Source organism: Leishmania mexicana, chromosome 6, assembly GCF_000234665.1.
Source record: "Leishmania mexicana MHOM/GT/2001/U1103 complete genome, chromosome 6".
In the NCBI taxonomy this organism is placed as follows: domain Eukaryota; phylum Euglenozoa; class Kinetoplastea; order Trypanosomatida; family Trypanosomatidae; genus Leishmania; species Leishmania mexicana.
In genome coordinates this window covers 61,605-82,804 of record NC_018310.1, presented here as the reverse complement: position 1 = coordinate 82,804, position 21,200 = coordinate 61,605, and the positions used below count along the sequence as shown (strand labels likewise).

The following is a 21,200-nucleotide window of genomic DNA, read 5'->3' as shown; positions in this document are numbered from 1 at the left end:
TCGTTGACGCGTATGATTGCCTGTGTGTGCGCCTCTCTCCGTGTTGGTTTGTTTTGTTGTGCCACGTCTGCCGTAGTCCGTGTCTCACCAGCGCCATCCCCTTCCCCTATTTCCTGTTCTCTTCGGTCGATGATGGTGTGTTGTCCGTGCGTGGGCCACCAGCACCAGCACCAGCACCATCACACCCGTCCCTGATCCCCTGCCTGCCTCCGTCCCAGCTGGTGTGTCTGCCATCATCGTCTTCTCTATACAGCGAGGGAGTGTACGCGTGTGAGGTGCACGTGTTCATGTGGCCGCATTAGCGTCACTCCTGCCTCCTGATGCCATCGCTCCCTCCGGCGAGAGCAACGGTGCCCTGTGGTGACACGATGAGATCAGCAAAACGAACGAAGCGGGCGTAGCCATGATAGCGGCACGTGAGAGGGGAGGAGGGTGTACCTGTGCAGCCCCAGCCTCCCTCTCCCTTCTCCGCTCTCCGCTCTCCGCAATGGTGAGTCGAGAGGGACGTGTCTATCGCCTCCCCCTCACTTCACCGCCTCCAACACTTCCCTGATAGCTTTTCAAGCGCGCGCGCCCGCGCTCCCTCTCCCCGTGTGTGTGTGTCGCTCTCTGTGTACGTTGTTGCCTGTAGGAGGGGCGCCCATGTGTTGGCGTGCCGCGGGCGTCTTGCGCCCTTCTTCCCCTCCCCCTTTCATCTGTGTCACTGTTCTGTCTTAACACACGCATCAGAAATACCATCACGAAGGATACGGAAGCAGCAGCAACACCACACACCCATAACAGGACCACACGGGTCTGTGATATGGCGAGATGGGCGGCAGAGCTGCATGCGCGTGCATGTCGATGGGGCCTCCTTCGCTTGCTCTTCGTCTTCCTTGCCCAACCCTTCCCCCACTGTACTTGCTCTCGCATGCCCGATACATCCCTCAATGGATGCGGACAGTAGTACCTCGTCAAGGTGTATCCGGAGTGCGGGAGGAGGGGTGGGGTGGGAGTCCTTTGCTGCGAGCTGCATCCATGTGCGTGTGCGTGCACCTTTTCGGGCATGGCTGGCTGCCATCTCTCTATCAGAGCGTTACCCAGGGAGAGGGGACTCGAGGCGCACGCACTCTTCGCTGTGGCCGCCAAGTCGTCCCCTCCCCCGTCTTTTCTTCTCTCAGCCGCCTCCGCGAAGGCGTCCCCTTGCCTATCCATGCACGGACGTCCACACACGCACACGCACACGAGGACGACGGGCAGGAGCGCACCGCTTTACTTACTCGGGATCGCTGTACGCCGTCACTTCCTGCTCTTCTTGCCCTTCGTCTTGTTACGTACGCTCTCCCGACTGTCTCGCCTCGTCAAGAACAACGCACCGCACACACACACACACACAGACACACATCGTAGACGGCTCCCTCCCGTCTCGCCACTCTCGCCTGCATGGAGCACCGCCCACGTTGAGTCATCCTAAACACGTCGCACGAAGAGTGGCACGAATGGATCCGTTGGCGGGACTCACGACGGAGTCGCGAAGCGTGATCGACAACTTCTTCCGCTGGTCGCGCCTCTCCCTCGACAAGTTCAAGCGCGACTTGACCGTCGAGGCAAGCGTGTTTCAAACTGGCAACTTGTGGCGGGAGCAGTATACAAAGGCGGAGGTGGCGCAGATGCTGAATGGACAGCTGGCGTTGATGCTCGGTGTCGTTGACACGCAGATGGAGGGAACGACGGCGGCCTCGGCCGAGCTCATGCGCGCGGTGCTGCGCGAGGCTGACCGGCAGCGGTTGACTCTGGACATTGACGTGAAGTCGGTGCTGAACAACGCCGGCGGCGTGAACGCGATGGGGGAGCACGGCCGTCAGTTGTTGAGCGGCCCGGCAGGGCGTTTGGCGCCCCTCACCGTGGAGGAGGCCTCTGGGGAGGCGGCACGGCAGCTGGCAGAGGCGAACGCAGAGGTGAGGCGGCTACAGGCGAAACTGCAGCAAGTGACAGACGCCTATACACAGGTGATGAAGGGCCGCTCGTCGGACACGGAGAGCTTGCTGTCGATGCAGGATGCAATGAACGACAAGGAGCGCCTTGCCGCCGAGCTGGTGCGCCGGTGCCAGGGACAGGACCCATCGCTCGCGGTGATAGTGCAGGAGCTGCGCGCCGAGGTGGCTGAGGCGAAGCGAGAGCTCGCTGCGCGGCTGCACCAGTCGACGCAGTATCAGCAAGTGAAGCATCTCCTTGCACAGCGCAACGAGCAACTCAAGATGATGCGTGAGCGGCTGGCTGCTTACGACCCGTCGTTCGCCCGTTACGGCGACGATATCAATGCCGAGGACGACTGAGCGCGAGATGGCTGTGGCGTCGTGGAGAATGGAGTGGAATGGGGTGGAGGGGTTGGGATGAGGCAGAAGCGGAGAGGAGTAGAAGAGCAGGCGACACTGCTTGCTTACAGGTGATTCCGTGTCTGTGTGTGTGTGTGCTGCGCTCAGCACGGGTAGATGGACGGTGAGCAGCCGCTTTTGTGTGCGCTTTCACAGGTTGTATGCTCTTTTCATTTGCCGCCTTGCGTGTGCGTGCATGCTCATCCTCGCTCTGTCCCCTCCCTCCCTCTCGCGTCCATCCTCTCGCACGACGGTTCCCCCGTCCGCGCGGCCCGCCACACCCCCTTCACTCAAGCCCGTGTGGATGACGGTGCCTAAGTCAGCGACTGCGTTTCGCCTTGGCGCACCTCTTTATCTCTCGCTCGCTCTTTCCTCCAAGGACGTGCCGCGACCCCGCCTCTGTCCCGGTACTTTCGTATGCGCGTGAGGGGGGAGGGAAGGCGTGTATGCGGCTCCTCCTCTCTCCCCGTGCGTGTGGACGTGTGTGTGTGTGTGCGTCTTGGAAAAGGTGAAGGCACGGACACCCCCCTCCCCTACACACACGCCTACAAATTATCCTACCGGACGTGCGCGAGCACTGGTCACTCACCCACTGATGGCTCTCTCCTCCGTTTTTCTTCGTCAAGTGCGCCCTGCACGGACCTGCCCGCCCCGCGAACAGCGGCAAAGAAAGCATGACAACGGACACTACCATCACCCGCGTTTTCCCCCTCATCCGCCGTTATGCATGTATGGCTGACGGGGAGGTGGCAGTGACTGCGTGCGTGTCTTGCTCTGTGTGTACCTACCCCGAGTAGGAAGCCCGCGCGTAGCCGCAGCAACAGCCACAACTCTTTTGCGTCACCTCCCATCTACCCTCTCTTTTCCCCCTCCCTGCATGCTCTTGCTCTTACAACGACGACCGCCACCAGGGCTAGCGCGTACGTACACGCACACAGACACACACAGGCGCAGAGTCCGTCTCATGCGCTGAGGACAAGGTGGGCAAGAGCCCTTCAACTCAAGCAGCATCAGCAGTCCCGCCGGACATCGCTCCCGCGTAGCGTCTTTCATTTTCCCCCGCACTGTGCGACCATACCCACCAGCGCCTTCTTCTTCCTTATCTACGTCTTTCTCTCCTCGCACGCGTGTGTGCGTGTGCGTGCGTGTGTGTGTACCATCGGTGTGCGCGGGCGCGTGTGCCGTTCAAACCCACACCCGCTTGGAGAGAAAGTGCTGGCAATGCCTGACACGCATGGTGCTGTAAACCCGAAGCCGGTTTCCCGGCTGGATGCCCTTCCAGGCTCACTCGGCAAGGTGTCGCTGTGCGCGGGCGTCATGCTCGCCATCACCGCCTACGTAAATGTACGGAAATGGCTGGCAAGGCGCGCCGCCGCCTCCGCAGCGGAGGACGACGAGGCAGCGGTGGCTAAGTGGGGACAGCGGAAGGGCGCGTCGAGGGAGGCAGCATCAAGCGGTAAGACAAAGGGAGCTAGTACGTCCTCCGCTGGTGGTGGTGGTGGCAATGACAGCGAGGCGGTGGTAGCTGGCAGCAGCGGCAACGCTGGTGGGGTGGCAGTGACGGGGACGCGAACGCCCCCGGAGCGGCCTCAGCTGCCACCGCGAAACTACTTCACCGCTCGCGCCTCCATGCACGTGAAGCGGCACAATGCGAAGTTGATGGAGTGGCACGACGCTCAGCTTGGCATTCAGCTGCCCTTCTCCCCCGTCTTCTTCGAGTTGAAGCAAGAGGAGCGGCAGGCGCCGCTGATCCTGCTAACCTTCCGCACGGTGCGCGAGCCAACGCACCGCATGGCGGTCACTATCGAGGAGCTCTATGAGCCACAGACGGCGGCGGCGTATAGAGAGGCTAGTCTCGGCCGGATTGCCGACTGCGCCAAGATTCTAGGGCAATCGACCGCGCGCATTGGTAGCAAGGTTCACCCAGCAGCGGAGTACTGCTACGTCGATGACCACCAGGTCATGCACTGTGTCTTTTCCATCTTCGTAGTACACGAGCGACTCGCGGTGACGGTGCAGTATGTGGCCCCGACGCGCGTGCGCAGCGTGATGCTGACAGCCGTCTACGACATTGTGCGCTTCCTCACCTTTGCCACGCCGTCTCCGTCGCCGTCGTACCTTCTCGTGTCTGAACCGCGGTTAGGCCTGGGGTACCACCTGCCCCTGGACTTCCTCGTCCACGAGGGCCTTGCGGAGAGCGACGGCGTCGAGGACCGCCTCTTCACCTCCGCGATGGCTGCCGGTGGCGGCGATGCCGGCGCGTGGATGGTGCCATACGCAACGGCGATGAGTCGTGGAGGTCGTCGCATGGGGCTCATTGCTTCGTACGAGCCAGCGGGTGTTGCCACGGCGACGGGCACCCTCGACGATGGCGGCGGCGCGGCAGCTGCGACGGGTGGCAGCGAGGTCCCGTATGCATGGAAAAAGTACCTCGAACAGCAGGTGTGCAAGGCTGTGCGCCAGCTGGGCCTCGTGCTCGGCAGCAGCGATGACAACCGTGCACCGCACGTCGTCTTTCAGGCCCCCGACGCCGCGCACCGGCCTTCGCGCCAGACGTTGCTGGTAGAGCCGTACCCACTGTCGATCGCGCTCAAGGGGAACTTCAGCGCTGGCGACGACGTCCGCGAGGAGGACAGCGACGCAGTGGCGCTCGTCACCGCCTTCTCCCTCTTCAGCGAAGTGCGCGTGGACGTTAACAGCGCCTATCTGACCCTCGTCCCGGACGCGTTAGAGAGCGCTGCTGCTGCTGCCGCCGCCGCCACCGCCGCTGCTCGCTCGCGGTCTTCCACGAGTGTGGCCGATTGGACCGCTGGCACGGTTAAGGCGTACTGGAGCGCCTTCTACGTGCCCGTCGGCACGGCCTGCATGAGCTTCCACTTCATTGCCTCGGCGCTGCGGCACTCCTCCACGGAGTTTGTTTCCTTTTGCGCCACCGTCATGAACTCCGTGTCGCTCGGAAACCACTACGGCCAGAGCGTGTCGGTGCTGTACTGCAACATCCGGCATGACGTGCTGCCCTTCCGTCTGTCACTGCCGCCGACTGGGATGGCGACTGTCGAGGAGCCCATGCTGGCTGATCCGCTCTGTGTGGTGCAGGCCACGTACGGGGTGGAGAAGGTCGGTGTGACAGTGCGCGTCTTTCCGCTCTTCACGTCTACCACGTCACCGGTAGAGGACGGCAGCAGTGGCGGCGGCGGCACTGCCTTTGCTGCAGCCACGGCGACGACGGACGGCCTGCCCCCGACGCCGTCCAAGGCGCTCCCGCTGCGCCCCATTGCAGAGCGCCGAGGTACTCGTCAGCGCTCCATCTTCCGACAACTGCAGCACATGATCCGCTACTACCTTTCTCAGTTCCCTGGCGGGGTGCACATCGTGTCGCAGGAGCGCACTACAATGAACGCGATGCCGGCCATCCGTGTGTGTTTCAAGCCTTTGTGGTACGCGAGGGCCATTGGGGACGCAGGCGCGCAACGCACCGGCGGGGGTAGCGGCAGCGCCGTTCCACCGGCGTCCTCAGTGACCAGCGGGGACGACGTTTGTGGTGGCGGTGGCAGCTCGCAGGTCACGTCCGACTGGGTGGGGGCCCGGGATGCCCTGTTGGAAGAGGAGATTGGCCAGCTGAACCCCTTCGCGCAGTACTTCCCACCTCCACCCCCACCACCGAGCTACCTGTGGGGTCAGCAGCAGCAGCCACAACCCGCGCCTGCGTCCTCCGGCACGACCGGAAAGACGAGCACTCCAGTGACAGCTGCGTCGTTGCGAAAGGCCTCTGTCGCCGGTGCTGCGGTGAGTGGTGGTGCCGAGGCAAGCGCGAGGGACGATCAGGGGAGTCAGCCCTTCTACGGGGCGCGTGGTGACGAGTCTCAGCGCTCGCAAGAGGAGCTGGACGACCCTCTCCGCGTCGCCATCGCCGTCTGCTGCGAGGGCAACGCCTTCCTCTTCCAGGCTTCTGCCTCCGAGTACACGCTGGGCATGTCGGTGCAGGCGGTTCAAACGCTTGCCATGTACTTGGCACCCATTCCGCGCGGGAACTGAAGCGTTGGAGGAGGGGCGGGGGGGGGCGGACGCCATGGGGAGTGTGACGCGATGCGCGATGCGCGTGGTGTTTTTGTTGCAGTGGGCAAGGGAGGAGAGGGAGGGACGTGGCACGACCACAGTCCACCTCGCCGTTGCTCTCCTCGTTTTACAGTGGACGCGTGGCACCGATGTACCCCTCCCCCTTCCCCACGAGCCTTTCCCTCACCGTTCTCCACTCGCTTTGCTCTCTGTCGGATGTGCGTCGATGTCGTGTGCCTCCTCCTTGATATTCTCGCTTCTCGTAGTGCCGACGGTCTCGGGGGCGCTTGCGCAGTGCCGCTGAGCAGCTCTCCTCCCCTCTCCCCCTCCCTTATTTGTTTGTTCGTTGCGGTTGTTGCTGCGGATCGGTGCATGAGAACGCACAAGCGTCCGAGATGGCGCACCCACCCGCACCTCGCTTGCTCGGTTTCTGATTCTTCACGTGCGCGTGCAATGCGTGCAGCAGGACGGGTGATGGTGATAGTGTTGAGGTGCGTACAAGCCCGAACTTCGAATCGAAACAGAGAGCAGCAGCGAGATGAAGGGTATGCAACGCCACTCAAGCAGAAGATAGGGCGAAGAAGGTGTGTGTGTCGTGTGGGAGTGGACACGGCTTCACCAGACCCCCCCCCTTTCTGGCGAAGGGTCGCATGGTTTGTCCGCCGCCTCCCCTTCATGTGCACCGGTGTATGCGCGTGTGGGCGCATTGCCCATGCTTGCTGGTCTTGCGGCACTCTGTGTCTCCCCTCTTACCTCCCTCCCTTCCTCCCTCGCTCACCGCCAATCGGACGCACGACCCGCGCCCACGTCCTTCTGTGTATGTGTTGAAGGTGTTTCTGTGCTTGCATGCGAAGGAGCAACGCAACACGGGACGCAGATCACGCGACGCGCAGTGCTGCAACATACAAAGGAAACTTACCCACCCGCTCGCCTGCTTACGCGCACCGGCACTCGACGGCGCTCCCCCATCGACGTGAGCCACCCAAGGACATCCCCCCTCCCCCCTCCCCCCACACACACGCGGACATACAACAAAGGAGGCAACATGGGCATCATATTGAACATGAGCGTGTATGGTCTCATGGTCATCCCGCTGGCCGCCATGGTGAGGGGACACAACATCTCACTGAGGAGATTGGCCAAGCTGAGCATTGTGATGGCCGCGGTGCAGCTAGCGCAGTCCACCATCGCCATGGCGGTGCCGCCTGACACGGTGCTGGCACAGGTTTGCGTGCAGGGCGCGTTGCTGCCGCTGGTGACGGTCGCGTTTTGTTTCTTCATCTTGAACGACGCCAAGGCGGCGAAGGTGATGCACCTGCACGACTGCGGGGACGGCGATACAGGTGCGGCGGTGGCGACGGTGTGGTGCTTGTGCTACACGGTGCTCTTCCGCTGGTTCCCGTGGTACCACTCGATGTCTAGCCGCGGCTTCGAGGCGGCCAACTTGGAGTCTGGCGCCGAGGCGTACCTTACCCTTATCACGATGCTTGCCATGTGCCGCAGTTTCACTACCGGGCAGTCTGCGGCCGCGACAGCTGCGTGGGGCCTGCACGTCGTCGGTGCCGTTGCTGGCGCCGCGGCAGGCATGCCGATGGCGGGTACGGTCTTGACGACTGCCTTGATGACGGCCGCGTCGTACACCGCCTTCCGTGCCCCAGAGGAGGGGAGGGGGAGCAAGGAAGATTAGCGGGCAAGGCGCTCAGCCGACGATGGCGAATGACCACATCGTTGACGGTTGTGTTGCTTGCGCGCGTGTGCTTCCTTAGGATTATCGTTTCCTGAAGGCGAGGGTGTGTGTGTATGTGTGGCTGCTGTCCTCCCTCCCTCCCACCTCTTCTCGCTGTGGTTGTTCTGGCCTTCAAGCGAGACAAGCGCATGCACTGAAGCGCCCGCCCCCTCACACTGGAGACATGTGCACCGGTGCCCCACCCCACTCACACGCCGCTTAACGTAATAGGGACGGCGAATGAAGAGGCAGTAAGTATGGGAGGCGTGGCGCAGCGGACACGACGCGAGTTTTGGATCTCGGCCCCGCACCCGGGAGCTCCACGGTTGTGTATCTCAAGGGGAAGGGGTGCTCCGCAGGTGCAACTCAGCGATGCCCTTGTCGCCCCCCTCCCCTCCTCTCCCTCTCCGTGGGAAGGGAGAGGAGGGGGAACCCCATAGAGATGCAACGGGCGAAGGCAGTCCGGCGCGTTTCCGTTGATAGAGATGCTGGGCACCACCCCACCCTTTTCTCCCTCCCTCTTCTTTTACAGGGAGCAGCCTCACTGTTGCCCGTCACCGCCCACCTATACCCCCCTTCCTACACACGTACACACATACAGACACACTCGCACATGAAGCACCCCACGGCGGCCCCGTCCTCGTCGCTAGAGCTGACGAAGAAGCCGTTTCTGGCAGACCTTCTCCGCAAGGCTGCGGAGCGGCTCTGCCACAAGCAGCTGTGGCGTGTTGCGAGCCAGCTGGAGCAGCTTCCATCGCCTGCCTCGGCAGACACGGTGCGCGATGCGTTGCGGGCCATTTCCGTCTTCCTCTCCGATGAGGATCACGCGCACATGTGCGAGACCTACGCCGCCGGCGCCACTGACGGACAGGAGGGTTCTCGGATGATCGACACGTCGGCTCTCATTCAGAGTCTGAGCACATCCCCGCTGACGCCGCGCAGGAAGTACGTGGTGGACCTTCTTATCCGCAAGCTAGACCCCAAGGGCACCGGTATTATCTCCTACGGAACCCTAAGTGACCACTACGACGTGCTGCGGCATCCAGAGGTGCGAAACGGTGCGCGCACCGAGGACGATGTGTTGCTTGCTTTCTTCGACAACTTCTGCGGGGCCGACGGCACACCCATGGTGCAGTTGACGGAGGCAGAGATGCGCATGTACTGCGTCGGTATTTCGATGCGGATGAAGGATGACACCGACTTTGAGCTGTGGTGCACGCGGGCATTTTGCCTCGATCGACCGAAGCTAGATCAGAGCCAGGTGACGGCGCACCTGTCCGGTTCCCGCAGCCACTCCCGTATGAGCCGTCTGCTAGGCGAGGGCCGGCAGCACCCGCTCTACACGACAACAAATGAGGAGTACGGAAAGGAGTTGACGCTGTCGGACTACAAGCTGCCGCAGCACGGCCGCCCGCAGCAGTTCACGCGCAACTTGAAGCAGCGCACCGGTGGGGCGACATCCATGAACATGTAGACTGAGAGGGACGGCGAAGGAAACAAGTTCGGCCACCACTCAAGTCTGGCAGCAACTGTGCGCAGGCGTACCTGCACCAACACGCGTGCGCGCCAAGCTGGGATGCAACATGTACAATAGGAAAAAGGGTGCGTGCACGTGTGTCCGTGTGTGTGTGTGCGTGTGTGTGTGCCGAGTTCCTCTACCCCCTCTCTTCTGTCCCGTGAGCGTCTCTGCCACCCCTCGCGCCTTCCATGAACGCCACACCCACACATCGCCTAACCCGGCACGAGGAGGAGTAACACCAGCAACGAAAGTGGCTGTGCGAAGAGGAGGGCCACACATGAAACAGGAGGGAGCGGCAAGCGCCCCTCCCAACACCTTTGTTTTCATCCCGGACACCCACGCACCTCTGAGGCCCTCCCCCCTCGGCGCCATCCTCCCTCGCCAAAGCTCCCCACACCGGTGAAGAGAGCGGCGATGTGTTCGTTGCGCTCCTGCCCTTGCGTGGCGCACCCCTCCTCTTCACTTTCCCGTTGGTACTTCCATCCCGCCTCCCGCACACACCCGTACACACGAAAGCGTAGACACGGCTGATCAGCAACCACCACGGCATCCATCGTCCCTCGGAGCATATGTGGGGAGACGCACGCGTAGGCGCATAGGTACACCGATCCACGCCCGCAGACAAGAAGGTATATCTGCACCGAAACAGCGATCCAAGGCCACGCCGCCGCTCAGAGAAGGCGAGAGTGTCCGTACACACACACACACACACACACACACACACACACAGATAGAGGAGCAGGGTAGCACAGCGCCTGCATACACGTTTTCCGAGATGGCGAGTGTCATAGAGGTGGACTTTGTGCTCGTGCGCGGGCCTTTGTCGCTGGACCAGCGCATGCGCGTCACACTTCCGAGTAACGGCACACCCGTGACGGTGGGTCGCGCCCCGCACTGCGCGGTGCTACTTGATCCGTCTCTGCTCTTCTCCTCCCAGGTGCAGTGCAGCCTCTTCGCCATGCAGTTGAAGAGCGTGGCCACAGCACCGTCAACGTCAACCACAACCACTGCCACCGACGCCCCGATGACGGCCGACGCCAGCTCCACGCCTAACCATGCCTGTGCTGGTGGCACAGCACCGTACTGCGAGGACACACCCATCGACGCAGCCGACACGTTAAGCACCCCGCTCCATCAGGCTACCCTCCGTGATGGCGAGCACGCCGGCCGCACCCCTCGAGTGTACATAACGGACATGTGCAGCTCGAACGGGACCTTCGTGAACGGCATTCGCATTGGCGGCACCGACCCGACCGAGCTGAATCACGGCGACGTGTGCATCTTTGGTGGCATGCGTGACGTGGAGGTGGGCGAGGCTCTTCCGCCAGACGCCTACGACGGCCCTGAGCTAGTGCAGTGGCGCGTGGACTTGCGCCTGTCGGCGGAGCGGCCGCTGGAGACGTTCGAATACACATCCACACCGCTGGTACTGCCGGCGAGGGGTGTGCTAGAGGTGGAGGAGCGTGCGCTGTTGGACACGGCCCAGCGCTCACTTGCGAAGCCGATGCGGCCGTCAATGCTCACGCCAGCCTCGGCGACGCCAGCGGCTGCTACCGTGGCGGTGGTGGCAGCCCAGCGTTCCCTTGACCTAGCGGTGGAGGACTCAGCTGGTCATTTCTTGACTGCCTTCGACGCCCGATGCGACACGTCCCCTCGCGGCGTACCGCAGCAGCTATTCACCTCGCCGATCTCCCATGAAAAGGACGCGACGCGAGAGGCGACGGTGGAAGAAGTGGAGGAGGCGCAGCAGCCTTGTAGCAGCGGTCGGCGCAGCGTGTCCCTAGTCGCTTCGCAGGACGCACAGGTGACTTCCATGGAGGCGGCAGAGGAGACGAACGGTGTGGAAGACACAGCCGACGGTGCTCGCACGCCTTTGGTTGATCCCGTCGCCATAGCTGTCCCTGCTGATCCACCCGCTGCACTCGTGTACGACGCAGTGCGGCTTGGCAACGTCAGCTACGACGCACGTGGGGTGGCGAGGGAGGAGCGCGACCTGGAGGCGGACGCGAATGCTGACGTCGACGGGGACGTTGAGTCGGCCACACCGAGCGCCAAGCGACGCCGCCGCGACTCGCCGGCATCGGCAACTCCGCAGAAGGAAAAGCGGGTACGCCACGAGGATGCCGCTGTCGTCGTGCCGACCCAGCTCACGTTCACGCTGATGCACATTAGGTGGACGATGCCGAACCCCAACGAGATGTGGTCGCGTCTTCAGCAGTCACCGTCGGACAAGGCCGCCGCTCCTGCTGCTGCACCCCACGACAGCGGTGCGAGTGGCAGAGCGACGAGGCCTTTCTATGTCATGCTTCCTGTGACGTCTCTGGCAACGGTCGTTGTCTGCCCGGAGCGACTGGGCATCGCTGTAGAGCTGAAGGACGGGTGCCAGCTGCCCCTTGTGGACGCCGCGGTGCTGAGCGGAACGGCGGAGAGCCGGTGGGTGGTGTGGGAGTTGTCGCAGCGGATAGAAGCTGCGCCGGCTCCCGCCAATGAAGCCCAAAGCAGCGGTCGCGGCCGCTCTAAAGTGGCAAAGGGCAACGCACGCAAGGCCTGCAGGAGGATGGAGAAGACTACCTCTGTAGCAGCGCAGCCGACCCATACTGCGGCTGTTGATGTGGTAGAGAAGTCGCCGCTAACGCCCGCCGCGCGCTTCGAGGCGTGGCTCATGCACTTTAAGCTGTACTACGCAGCGCAGAAGGTGCCAGCGCCGGTTGCTGTGGATAGCGCTGCCTTCGACGTGATCTTATCCCCTTCTCTTGGTGGACCCGCCAGCGTCGTCTCCGCTTCAGCAGCAGCAACGAGATAGGGGGAGGTGCACCACACACGTGCTCTATGGAGGTTTTTGGCGAAGAGTGAAGTCTGTCGCAGACCCCGCGCGTCTCTGTCCGCATGCGTATGCGCATGTGTCTGCGTGCGCCTCCCTCACTCTCTGCGAGGTCACCCCCAACCGTCCACCGTTGAGTTACTCCGGCAGCAGCTGCTGCTGCCTCTTCGCTTCCTCCTCCGAGGCAGCGCTTCATAGAGCCGCCATTGTGTACAACTTTTTCCTCCCCTGATGCGACTGAGGCGGTGAGCGGATGCGCGCGCGCGTGTGGGCTCGCCCGCCTCGTACGTTCCTTGTTGCTCATGTCGTCTTCTACCTGTTCTCCGGGGACGCGTGCGCCGTGCACGTCCCCTCCCGCCCACCCTCTGCTGCCTCACACACGAGGTGGTACAGAGGGCGAGCAAAAGAAGAAGCAGCGACATGACACCAGCAAACACCTACGCGCCGGCAGGTCTGCGGTGGGAGCTCGCACCCTTCCGTGCGCAACCCCCCCCCCCCTCTCTCTCTCTGCTAGCGCGTCTCCTTCGATGAGTCCGCCGCGGAGCTCCTCCTCTGCCGCGCTCTCCATGCGTCGAGGCACCGAATCTCGTACACGTCCTCTACTCGTGCTGCCTACTGCTGCTGCTGCTGCCATCGAACTTGACCTTCCCCCCTCCTCCTGTCCGCTGCCTTCATCAACTCGTACTCGTTCGCCCCCCCAAAACACGCACGTAACCACCCACCCATCCACACACGCAAACGTGTTCACAGCCTTGCGGAGTCAGAGTGACCAAAATGCACACCGACGCTGATGTTGCGGTAGCATATCCGGATGCTGGCTGCAACGGACGCGCCTTCGACCTGATCGGGTCGCGGGTTCGATTCCCGCGCTGACGTGATTTGTTTGAGAGCCGCGATGAGCTCAGCTGGTGCTGGGTGCGGGCTTCAAACCCGTAGGTGAGTTGCTCTCACAGCCGTTCGATTCGGCCTTCGTGGCGTGCCATTTTTCGTTTTGCTCCTCATACACACCATCTCCGCGTGCGACGCTACGTGGGTGCATCGCAGCCCTCCCCCTCCAGCAGCCCAGGGGCAGACATGCCCGCTTCAGCAGCGGGTGATGACGCGCCATAGCGACGTCGTCGAGGCTCGCCGTCTGGTGTGACTGTCAGCCGTTTCCGCTCTGGCAGGACTCCAAAACGCATGTGCTGCCCGTGTGATACTGACTTGGCCCTCTCTCTCTCCATGCTCGCTCATCGCTGCCCTCCGCCTTTCGCCCCTCTTTCTCTGGCTGAGCATGTCCACGGTATGATGAACGATCCCGACTCGGTATCCACACACGACGACACATAGCCCTCCACATACATACATGCCATCAGCACCGGCGTCATCGTTTCCGGCGTCGCCGCCTCAGCACGTGGTGCTCGAGGATGATGGTGAGTACTTCGACGAGGACCCCACCGTAGGCCGAGGCGTGCCGAAGGACGCGGCGGGCGAGCTGGTGTGGAAGCCGATGCAGCCAGTTGCCGCCTCGGTGGGTTTCATGGAGGCCATCAAGCAGAGCCTGTTGGATGCTAAAGGTCCCGCTTCCTCCACAACCCAGTAGGACGCGTGCGTTTGGGCCTGTGTGCTCGTACCACTGGTTTTCGTTCCATCCACGCAGCCGCACACACCCGGGTACACATGCGCGCGCCCATCACACCATCTTGGCCCCCTCCCCTCTCCACTGCGTCGATATTCTCATGGTGAGCGGCGGGTCGCGGTGGTGGTGAGGAGGGATGTGAAGAGGAGGAGCCCGTGTCCGTGCACATGTCACTCCTCTATCACCGTTTCCATCGCTGCGCAGCGGCAGCGAAAGGGATAAGGTACGAAAGGTGCATGAATGCTCAACAGAGAGAGAGGGAGAGGGCGTCCAAGAACGGAGAGTGATTAAAGGGATGACGAAGGGCGTGTGCGGTATTTGTGTATGTGTGGTGGGTGCACGCCATTAGACGGATGCGCCTGTGCGCCTCACGCACGCGGGTTGCTCTTCCATCTTTCCCCATGTGGCACGGCTGGCGCGATTCACTTCCCTTTTTTCGGCAGCCTCCCTCTCTGTCTGTGTGTGTTTACGCGCTACTGTCAGCGCGCTCAGCCAAAGTAGGCTGATCATCGTAGACATGCACGCATCCTCCCCCCGTCTCCTCGCTTCGTCCATCACGCACTCATAGACAGGCTGGCAGGCGCATCCCGGTGTGCCTCTGGAGTGCTTCCGCAGCCTTCCTCTATTCCTTTCTTGCTTCTCTGCCGTATGTGGGTTGTTGCTGTGCTTGCGCGCCTCATCTCTCCTCGCTCTCCCCCTTCTGACCTCTCGTCCTCTTCCTCACCCGCACAACGTAGATGCTCCACCGGGCGAAGAGTGAGCAGTGCACGCGGCAGCATATAGACGGGGAGAAGGCAACCGCCCAGAACGATCCACCCAGCAACCTGCACACGCATCTAGACTCACCAACAAAAGAAAGCTGTAGAGGGAGAGCACGATGGCGCCTCGTACTGGTCCCCGCGTAAAGGTGATCTCGCCCAACTCGGAGACTCTCACTGTGTCCCGCTCCCTCAGTGTCGCTTCCTCGGCCTACAGCAGCGGACACGTCACGCAGGGCACCACCTCTCTCCTGCGTTCTGGGCTCCGTCGCGGAGAGCCGCAGCGGGGCGGCGACGAGATGGCGTATGGCGGTCGCCCGGAAGCAACGGGTGTCGCTCTCCCGCCAAGACGTGCTGCGCTGCGCGCGATGGGCGTGAACACGTCGCACGAGACCGAGCAATCCCATGGCAAGAGCGCACCGTACGGTCTTGCGCTGTCGTCAGCGCGGACGGTAGTGCGCACCACCACCACCACCGCCGCCAGCGGCAGCAGTGGTAATGGCGGCAAAGATACACACACTCGTCGCTCGTTGCCCAACTTCTTTGAGGAGGCGGATTTCAGTAACAACAGCGGCGCGGAGAGGCGGCGATGGCCGCTTAAGATGAGCACCTCGCGCAGCCACTCTACGTCTCACCACGCAGATGCTTCTGCGGTGAAGCAGCGGCAGCAGCCAACATCTCGTCGGCGAGCCGAGGACGAAGAGGCCATCCGCCGCGCGACGGCCGCCCTCGAGCACGCCGGGGGTGCCGTCCTGCGCCGCCCCTTCAGCGGTGGCAATACCACCAGCGACAAAGGCCGCGCAGCTACCTCTGCGCTGGGTGGCAGCACGGCCTCGCTGCCGGTACAGCAGCCGGAACGTCGAGGCCTGTGCCTGCCTTCCACGATCCCGATCACCGCGCACACGCGCCGCCACCGCAGCGAGTACAGCGACTACAGCCGTAACGACAGTAGCATGGGCAGTACTGTGAGCTCCTACAAGCGTGCACGCTCTTGGGCAGAGCCGCAGCCGCCGACGCCGGCAGCATCGCAGCAGCCAACGTCCACCTCTCGACCCTCACTCTACGTGGCGCAGCCGGCGGCGGAGAGTGCGGCGCAGCGTCTTACCGTGCCACGCGTCTGCCCCGGGATGTTCACCGGGGTCAGCGCGATTCCGGTGGATGAGGAGCTGTTTGTTGGCGCGGACGCGTTGCACCCGAACTGTACTTCCACCGTGTGTGCTGCACCCGTGATGGATGCTGCCGCGGCTGCCGCAGCGAGTGGTGGTCCAGTGCAGCAGCGCTACTGCGTCCGACCCCTCTGGAGTCTGGTCGGGACCTTCAAAACGTCGCTGAGCGGCCTCGTCACGATCGACTTGAATCAGGAGTGCCTGCGATGGTCGCAGCGCAATCCGAGGGGAGGGAAGCAGACCATCAAGATACCGCTGGCTAGCGTGTTGGACGTCTTCACGACGAGAGTAGTGCAGGAGGACGAGCACATTGAAGAGCGGCAGTACACCGTTGTCGCGCGCACTTCGACTCGGCCCTCGCAGGTGGTCTTTGGGTTTGCGACGGTGACGGAGGCGAATCACCTGCGCAACGTCCTAAAGCGGCGCTGACGCCACCGCACATTCCCGCCTTTTCCCCCTTCCGGTGACGCACACGTGACACACGTCGATACCCGCGTGCGCACATCTTTTTCCGCGCCGCTCAGCTCATTCCCGTATCTGTATCTCCTCTCCGCTGTCGGTGTCGCCGCCATTGCAAGGGGACTGTCGTGTGCATGCGTACAGGCGTGTATCGATAACGGTGTGTGTGTGTCCGGCGACGGGTGTGGGACGGCATCCGGGACGAGTGATGTGAGGCGGTACGTGTTTTGTGTACGTGAGGGGGTGGGGGTGGGGCGAATCGGTGGCTTGCCGAAGCCTTCCCCTATCTTCCAACGGCCAACCTGGTTGTGTGGCGCGGAATGAAAAGGCCCAAGACGCAGCGACGCACCTGCAGGCGCATCACCACATCGTGCATGTCGCCTCCATACATACACGCCTACCCATCTATCCCTTTCTCACTCTCTCACACCCTAGTCTTCTGCCTCCGTGCGGCGTTGCCTGACGACGGCGCTTGTCTCCATGGCTGCCGTGTAAGGGAAGCCTCCCCACGGCGCCGCGTCGGTGTCCTCCCTCTCGCACTTTGATTGGCCGACACCATCGACGCCCCTGACCGAATAGTGTCTTCCCTATGTGCCGTCCAGCGATTCCTGGCCATGCGTGTGCGTGTGCGTGTGTGTGTGTGTGTGCACGTGCGTGCAGGCGCGTGCCTACCGCCCCTTCTTCTCCCGCTCACTCACTCGCCGTCTTCCGCTTAGATCTCGACATAGACTCTCTCTCTCGAACTCGCAAAGAAAGGCAACGTCACGAATGGAGAGGACGCACACAGCACTCACCACTGCTGTGGCATCATCGTGGTCGTCGTCACGGTTGGGGGTGCATGGCACGCAGTGAGGATGGGATCCCTGGTGGTGATGGTGGCGGTAGGGGGATGTGCGCGTCTGTGTGCGTCAGTGCACTTGGAATGCCCGGGGCGGCACTCGCACTCGCACTAACACTCCCCTACCCCGATGACTCACCATTGGTGATGGTGGGGGATGGGTGAGGGACTGCAGGCGTGCGTCCATGGCGGGCCTTTCTCAGACGCACACCGTTACATGTATCCCTCCTGCTCCCCCCCTGTCTCTCTCTCGCCTCCCACAGGCGGCATACTTATGCATGTGTCTGTATCCTCGAGTGCGCGGATGTGCGCATGCGTGATTCTCCCCTCTCTTGTACTTCTCCTTCCACCCTCTTGCTCTCTCTCTGTGCAGCACTCGCATTGGCGTCGACCAACGCGCACACACGAACGGCCCGCTGCCGTTGTCACGTCACCCGAGCTCCTCCATTGCCCAGAGACACGCACACACACAGGGGTTGAAAGCGCCACAGTGAGTACGCTCTCTTTTCATATCCTCTTCGCTCTTCCATCCCGCGCTGCGGTGCGCTTCGTGTGGCTACCGTCTCCCCGCCGCACACCCACGAAATGGGGCCTCTCAAGGGCAGCCTCGGCGGCCCCCACCGCGGCCTAAACGACGGCCCCGGGCTCAACTTCGCCGAGCCCTCCCTCGACTCCACCGACACCGTACAGCAACTCTTGTTCATTGCTAGGGGTGACTTCTCGAGTATCGCCGCCGCCGAGGGCCTGAACACGGCGCCGAACAGCGCCGGTGGCCCCGAAAAGAGCGGGGCTGCAGATGGCTTGGAGCACGCCTTCGGCACCTCCATGGCGTCCTCGTCCTCTACCAACATCGCTCGCGCCGCTGGTGGGGGTGGGGAGACGCGGTCGACGACGCCTACGACGGCGGCAGCGCCGGGGGGCCCTTGCTCGGTCTCCCCATCTGCCTCTGCGCTCTCACGAACGGCGTCTACTTGGAATGAGGTCATCGTTCCGGACGCGATGGTAGATCGCTCCTGCCGCGGAGGCGCCACTAGCAAGCTCACCAACGCGGAGGTCGGCGCCTTCTACCTGACCGCCCTCGTTGCCCAGGCGCTGCGCCTCGAGGATTACTGGGTGCACCTTGGCCATCAGATCGAGGTAGACCAGCACGTTGAGTTCATTCAGTACTGCGCCAGGGAGGGCTTCGAGGCGCTCAAGACGATGCATCTGCTCAGCTGGTGGCGGCAGTACCGCTCGCTGGTCCGTGGCGACGCCGATGTATCCACAGAGACTCCCATCGCACCGCTGCTGCTGTCTGACGGCAGCCCGCAGAGGAATGCCCCACCGTCTCACTTCCACAGCGGCAATGCGAGTGGTGGTAGCGCCGGTGGTGGGGAGCACGGATCGGCCGGCGGCTCGGCCCTGTCTCACGGCAAGGAGGGCAGCGGCGGCAAGGCGTCCAAGAAGGGGCGCCGCTCGAGCGCGATCACGACGGCGGGAGCTACGCCTAGCTCAGAGCAAGATGTCCTTGCGGGGACCTCGACCAGCCTCTCTGCCGCCGCGCCCACGCCGCTGCTGTACGCGACGCACGCTGAGGCGCTCCATGGCGAGCTGCAGCGATTCGTCGAGTGGGAGCTGGAACATGAGTGGGCGTGGCGGCAAGTACCCCGCGAGCCGGTCGTGAGCGCAGCTGTGGCCCTTACGTCACCGCGGTCGACAAGCTTGAGCAGCGGCCCTCTGCGCAGCATCTCCGGCGTGACGGCGGCCGGAGTGGCAAAGCCGTCTCGCGCCGAGAAGGCGAAGCTGCAGCAGCTACAGCAGCAGGAGATGGAGGCTGAGGAGCAGCGGCTGGCACGGGTGGCGGCCATGCCCCCAGAGAACATCTTCTTGACGAGGGACGAGCTTGAGGGCTTCTTGCAGTTTGTCGTGGAGGAGGGTCTCCTCTCGCACACTGCCCTGCACATGTGTGTGACTTCGGACGCTCAGCAGCCTATGAGCACCCTCTCAGGGTCGACACGCGCGCCCGTGTGCTTCTCGGTGCAGGTGGAGACGCCGATGTCCGTACTGCCGCTGCGGGAGGCTACTCGTCTCTCTGCTCTCCAACGAAGTAGTGGCAGCGGCAACGTTTCCGCCGTGTCCGCGACACGCGATGAGGCAGCGGGTGGCGATGCGACCGTTGGTGACACCGGGACGCCGCAGCTGTCTCCCCGGCGGACATCCACCTCGGGGCACGGCAAACCGGTGAGCGGGCGGCCTCGCGCGCACTCTAAGCGCGCCATCAAAGGAGCCTCCAAGGACGCCGCCGCCGCTACCGCTGCCGAGGCCGCGGCTGCTGCCGCCTCTAATCCCCCCACAGCACCTGAGTTGACGGCACCGCTGACAGCCATGGAGGCCCTACGCGCGGAGCAGGCCAAGGAGGCGGCGGCGTACCGGGCCGCCTACGAGGAGGAGCTTGCGCAGACGGCAGCACATCAGCAAGCCGAGCAGCACGCCGCCGATGTTCACCTCTTCTTCGAGAAGCCGAGAACGAACGAGGCCGTGCAGGCGGTGTACGCAAGCATCGAGGATGCGTTGGCTGCGCGGCAGCAGCGCATTCTCCAGCGTGTTGTGGCTCTGGAGCGCGCGCTTGGGCTGTCGACGCCATCGGCAGAAAGTGGTCGGCTCGATAGCGCTGGTGCAAACTCCGACGGCAGCGGCGCTGCTGCGGCAGCATCACAGCCGACGACCGCACGCGAGGCGAACAGCAGCGGGGGCAGCACCCACGGGAAAAGGAAGGCGAAGTAGCGACGCCTACGGCCCGTGTGCATCTTCCTCAGCTGCCTGCGCCCGCGCCTCACTGCAGCGAAATAGAGGGCAACTTCTTCAAGTGGTGGGCACTTGCGCCAAGGCTGGCAAAGTTACGCCAGCGCGTCCCACACACCGAGGCGCCACTGTCCATCGCATGGCGTGCCCACGGTGTCATCGCTGTCGGGGAGGGGGGGAGGAGGTCTTCCCACCAACCCACCCATGTACATATGGGCCTTTACTGTGCGCTTTGATTGGACCGAAAGGCGATGCCGAGGAGGCTCGAGAGGGAGAGGAGGGTAGGGGAAGGGTCGAGTGTGATGGGTATGAGGCGGATTCGACACCTGCCGATGTCTCCTCGCTCGCGCTTTGTGTCGGCGCCCCGTCTCCTGCCTTAACCTTCTCCTTTCGCATCTACGGTGTATCGTTCTGCGCAGAGGTACAGGGAGCTCGTCTTACAGTTAGCCGTGGTGGTGCCGCGCCACGCAATGATAGGTGAACGGAGAGGAATACGTATCCGCGCGTGCCTGTGCAAAAGTAGGAGGGGGGGGGAGAGCGTGTTCCTTTCAGGCCTTCTGCCGTTTCGCGCGGGCGGACGGAGGCTCGCGTGAGGACAGATTCTGCTAGCGCTGGCGTGATCATGAAGGCCCACGCACACGGGCCTCTCTCGCTGGTGTAGCACCTCTACTACGGCCACTCTTGGCAAACACCTCCGCCGCGTATGTGTGCATGCGTGCGCCACGCCCTCCCGGCCCCCCTTGACCATATCCTCCTCTCACTACTCCTTGGTACCTTCTCTCTCTCTCGACAACCGTACACATCTGTCCGCCGCTCTTCTGTCTTCGCTGCGTTTTGGGTGGCGTTGGGCGCATCCCTGGACCGAGCCTGCGCTGTCTGCAGTGGGCTGAACGACGCCAGGCGGTGTTGGCTGTTGGCCCTGGTTCCCTTGACGTTGCGGCCGTGCCACAGAGGCAGGTGAGCTGCGCATTCGTGTATGCGCGCACGTGTCAACCTGCCCGTTGTGGAGTGACGCGTTGAGGGAAAAACAGACGCACTCGACCTTTTCTGCGTTGCTCTGCACATTCGGCGGTGGCGGCTGCACGTCTTTTCGTTAAACGTATC

The 21,200-nt window shown here is 63.0% G+C and overlaps 7 protein-coding genes across 7 annotated transcripts; all 7 read left to right on the top strand.

Annotated features, from left to right (window-relative positions):
- Nucleotides 1-1,478: 1,478 nt before the first annotated feature.
- On the top strand, nucleotides 1,479-2,315 carry LMXM_06_0250 (conserved hypothetical protein; the record flags this gene model as incomplete). Its single annotated transcript, XM_003871988.1, has 1 exon — nucleotides 1,479-2,315. One exon carries the CDS (start codon nucleotides 1,479-1,481, stop codon nucleotides 2,313-2,315), a length of 837 nt encoding a protein of 278 aa, XP_003872037.1.
- Nucleotides 2,316-3,983: 1,668 nt separating this feature from the next.
- On the top strand, nucleotides 3,984-6,389 carry LMXM_06_0240 (conserved hypothetical protein; the record flags this gene model as incomplete). Its single annotated transcript, XM_003871987.1, has 1 exon — nucleotides 3,984-6,389. The coding sequence occupies one exon, from the start codon at nucleotides 3,984-3,986 to the stop codon at nucleotides 6,387-6,389; it is 2,406 nt and encodes an 801-aa protein (XP_003872036.1).
- A 733-nt stretch (nucleotides 6,390-7,122) lies between these two features.
- On the top strand, nucleotides 7,123-8,097 carry LMXM_06_0230 (conserved hypothetical protein; the record flags this gene model as incomplete). The annotated part of the gene is made up of 1 exon (XM_003871986.1): nucleotides 7,123-8,097. One exon carries the CDS (start codon nucleotides 7,123-7,125, stop codon nucleotides 8,095-8,097), a length of 975 nt encoding a protein of 324 aa, XP_003872035.1.
- Nucleotides 8,098-8,749: 652 nt separating this feature from the next.
- Nucleotides 8,750-9,610, top strand: LMXM_06_0220 (conserved hypothetical protein; the record flags this gene model as incomplete). Its single annotated transcript, XM_003871985.1, has 1 exon — nucleotides 8,750-9,610. One exon carries the CDS (start codon nucleotides 8,750-8,752, stop codon nucleotides 9,608-9,610), a length of 861 nt encoding a protein of 286 aa, XP_003872034.1.
- Nucleotides 9,611-10,430: 820 nt separating this feature from the next.
- On the top strand, nucleotides 10,431-12,458 carry LMXM_06_0210 (conserved hypothetical protein; the record flags this gene model as incomplete). Its single annotated transcript, XM_003871984.1, has 1 exon — nucleotides 10,431-12,458. The coding sequence occupies one exon, from the start codon at nucleotides 10,431-10,433 to the stop codon at nucleotides 12,456-12,458; it is 2,028 nt and encodes a 675-aa protein (XP_003872033.1).
- A 2,513-nt stretch (nucleotides 12,459-14,971) lies between these two features.
- On the top strand, nucleotides 14,972-16,447 carry LMXM_06_0200 (conserved hypothetical protein; the record flags this gene model as incomplete). Its single annotated transcript, XM_003871983.1, has 1 exon — nucleotides 14,972-16,447. One exon carries the CDS (start codon nucleotides 14,972-14,974, stop codon nucleotides 16,445-16,447), a length of 1,476 nt encoding a protein of 491 aa, XP_003872032.1.
- A 1,867-nt stretch (nucleotides 16,448-18,314) lies between these two features.
- On the top strand, nucleotides 18,315-20,078 carry LMXM_06_0190 (conserved hypothetical protein; the record flags this gene model as incomplete). Its single annotated transcript, XM_003871982.1, has 1 exon — nucleotides 18,315-20,078. One exon carries the CDS (start codon nucleotides 18,315-18,317, stop codon nucleotides 20,076-20,078), a length of 1,764 nt encoding a protein of 587 aa, XP_003872031.1.
- Nucleotides 20,079-21,200: the final 1,122 nt, after the last annotated feature.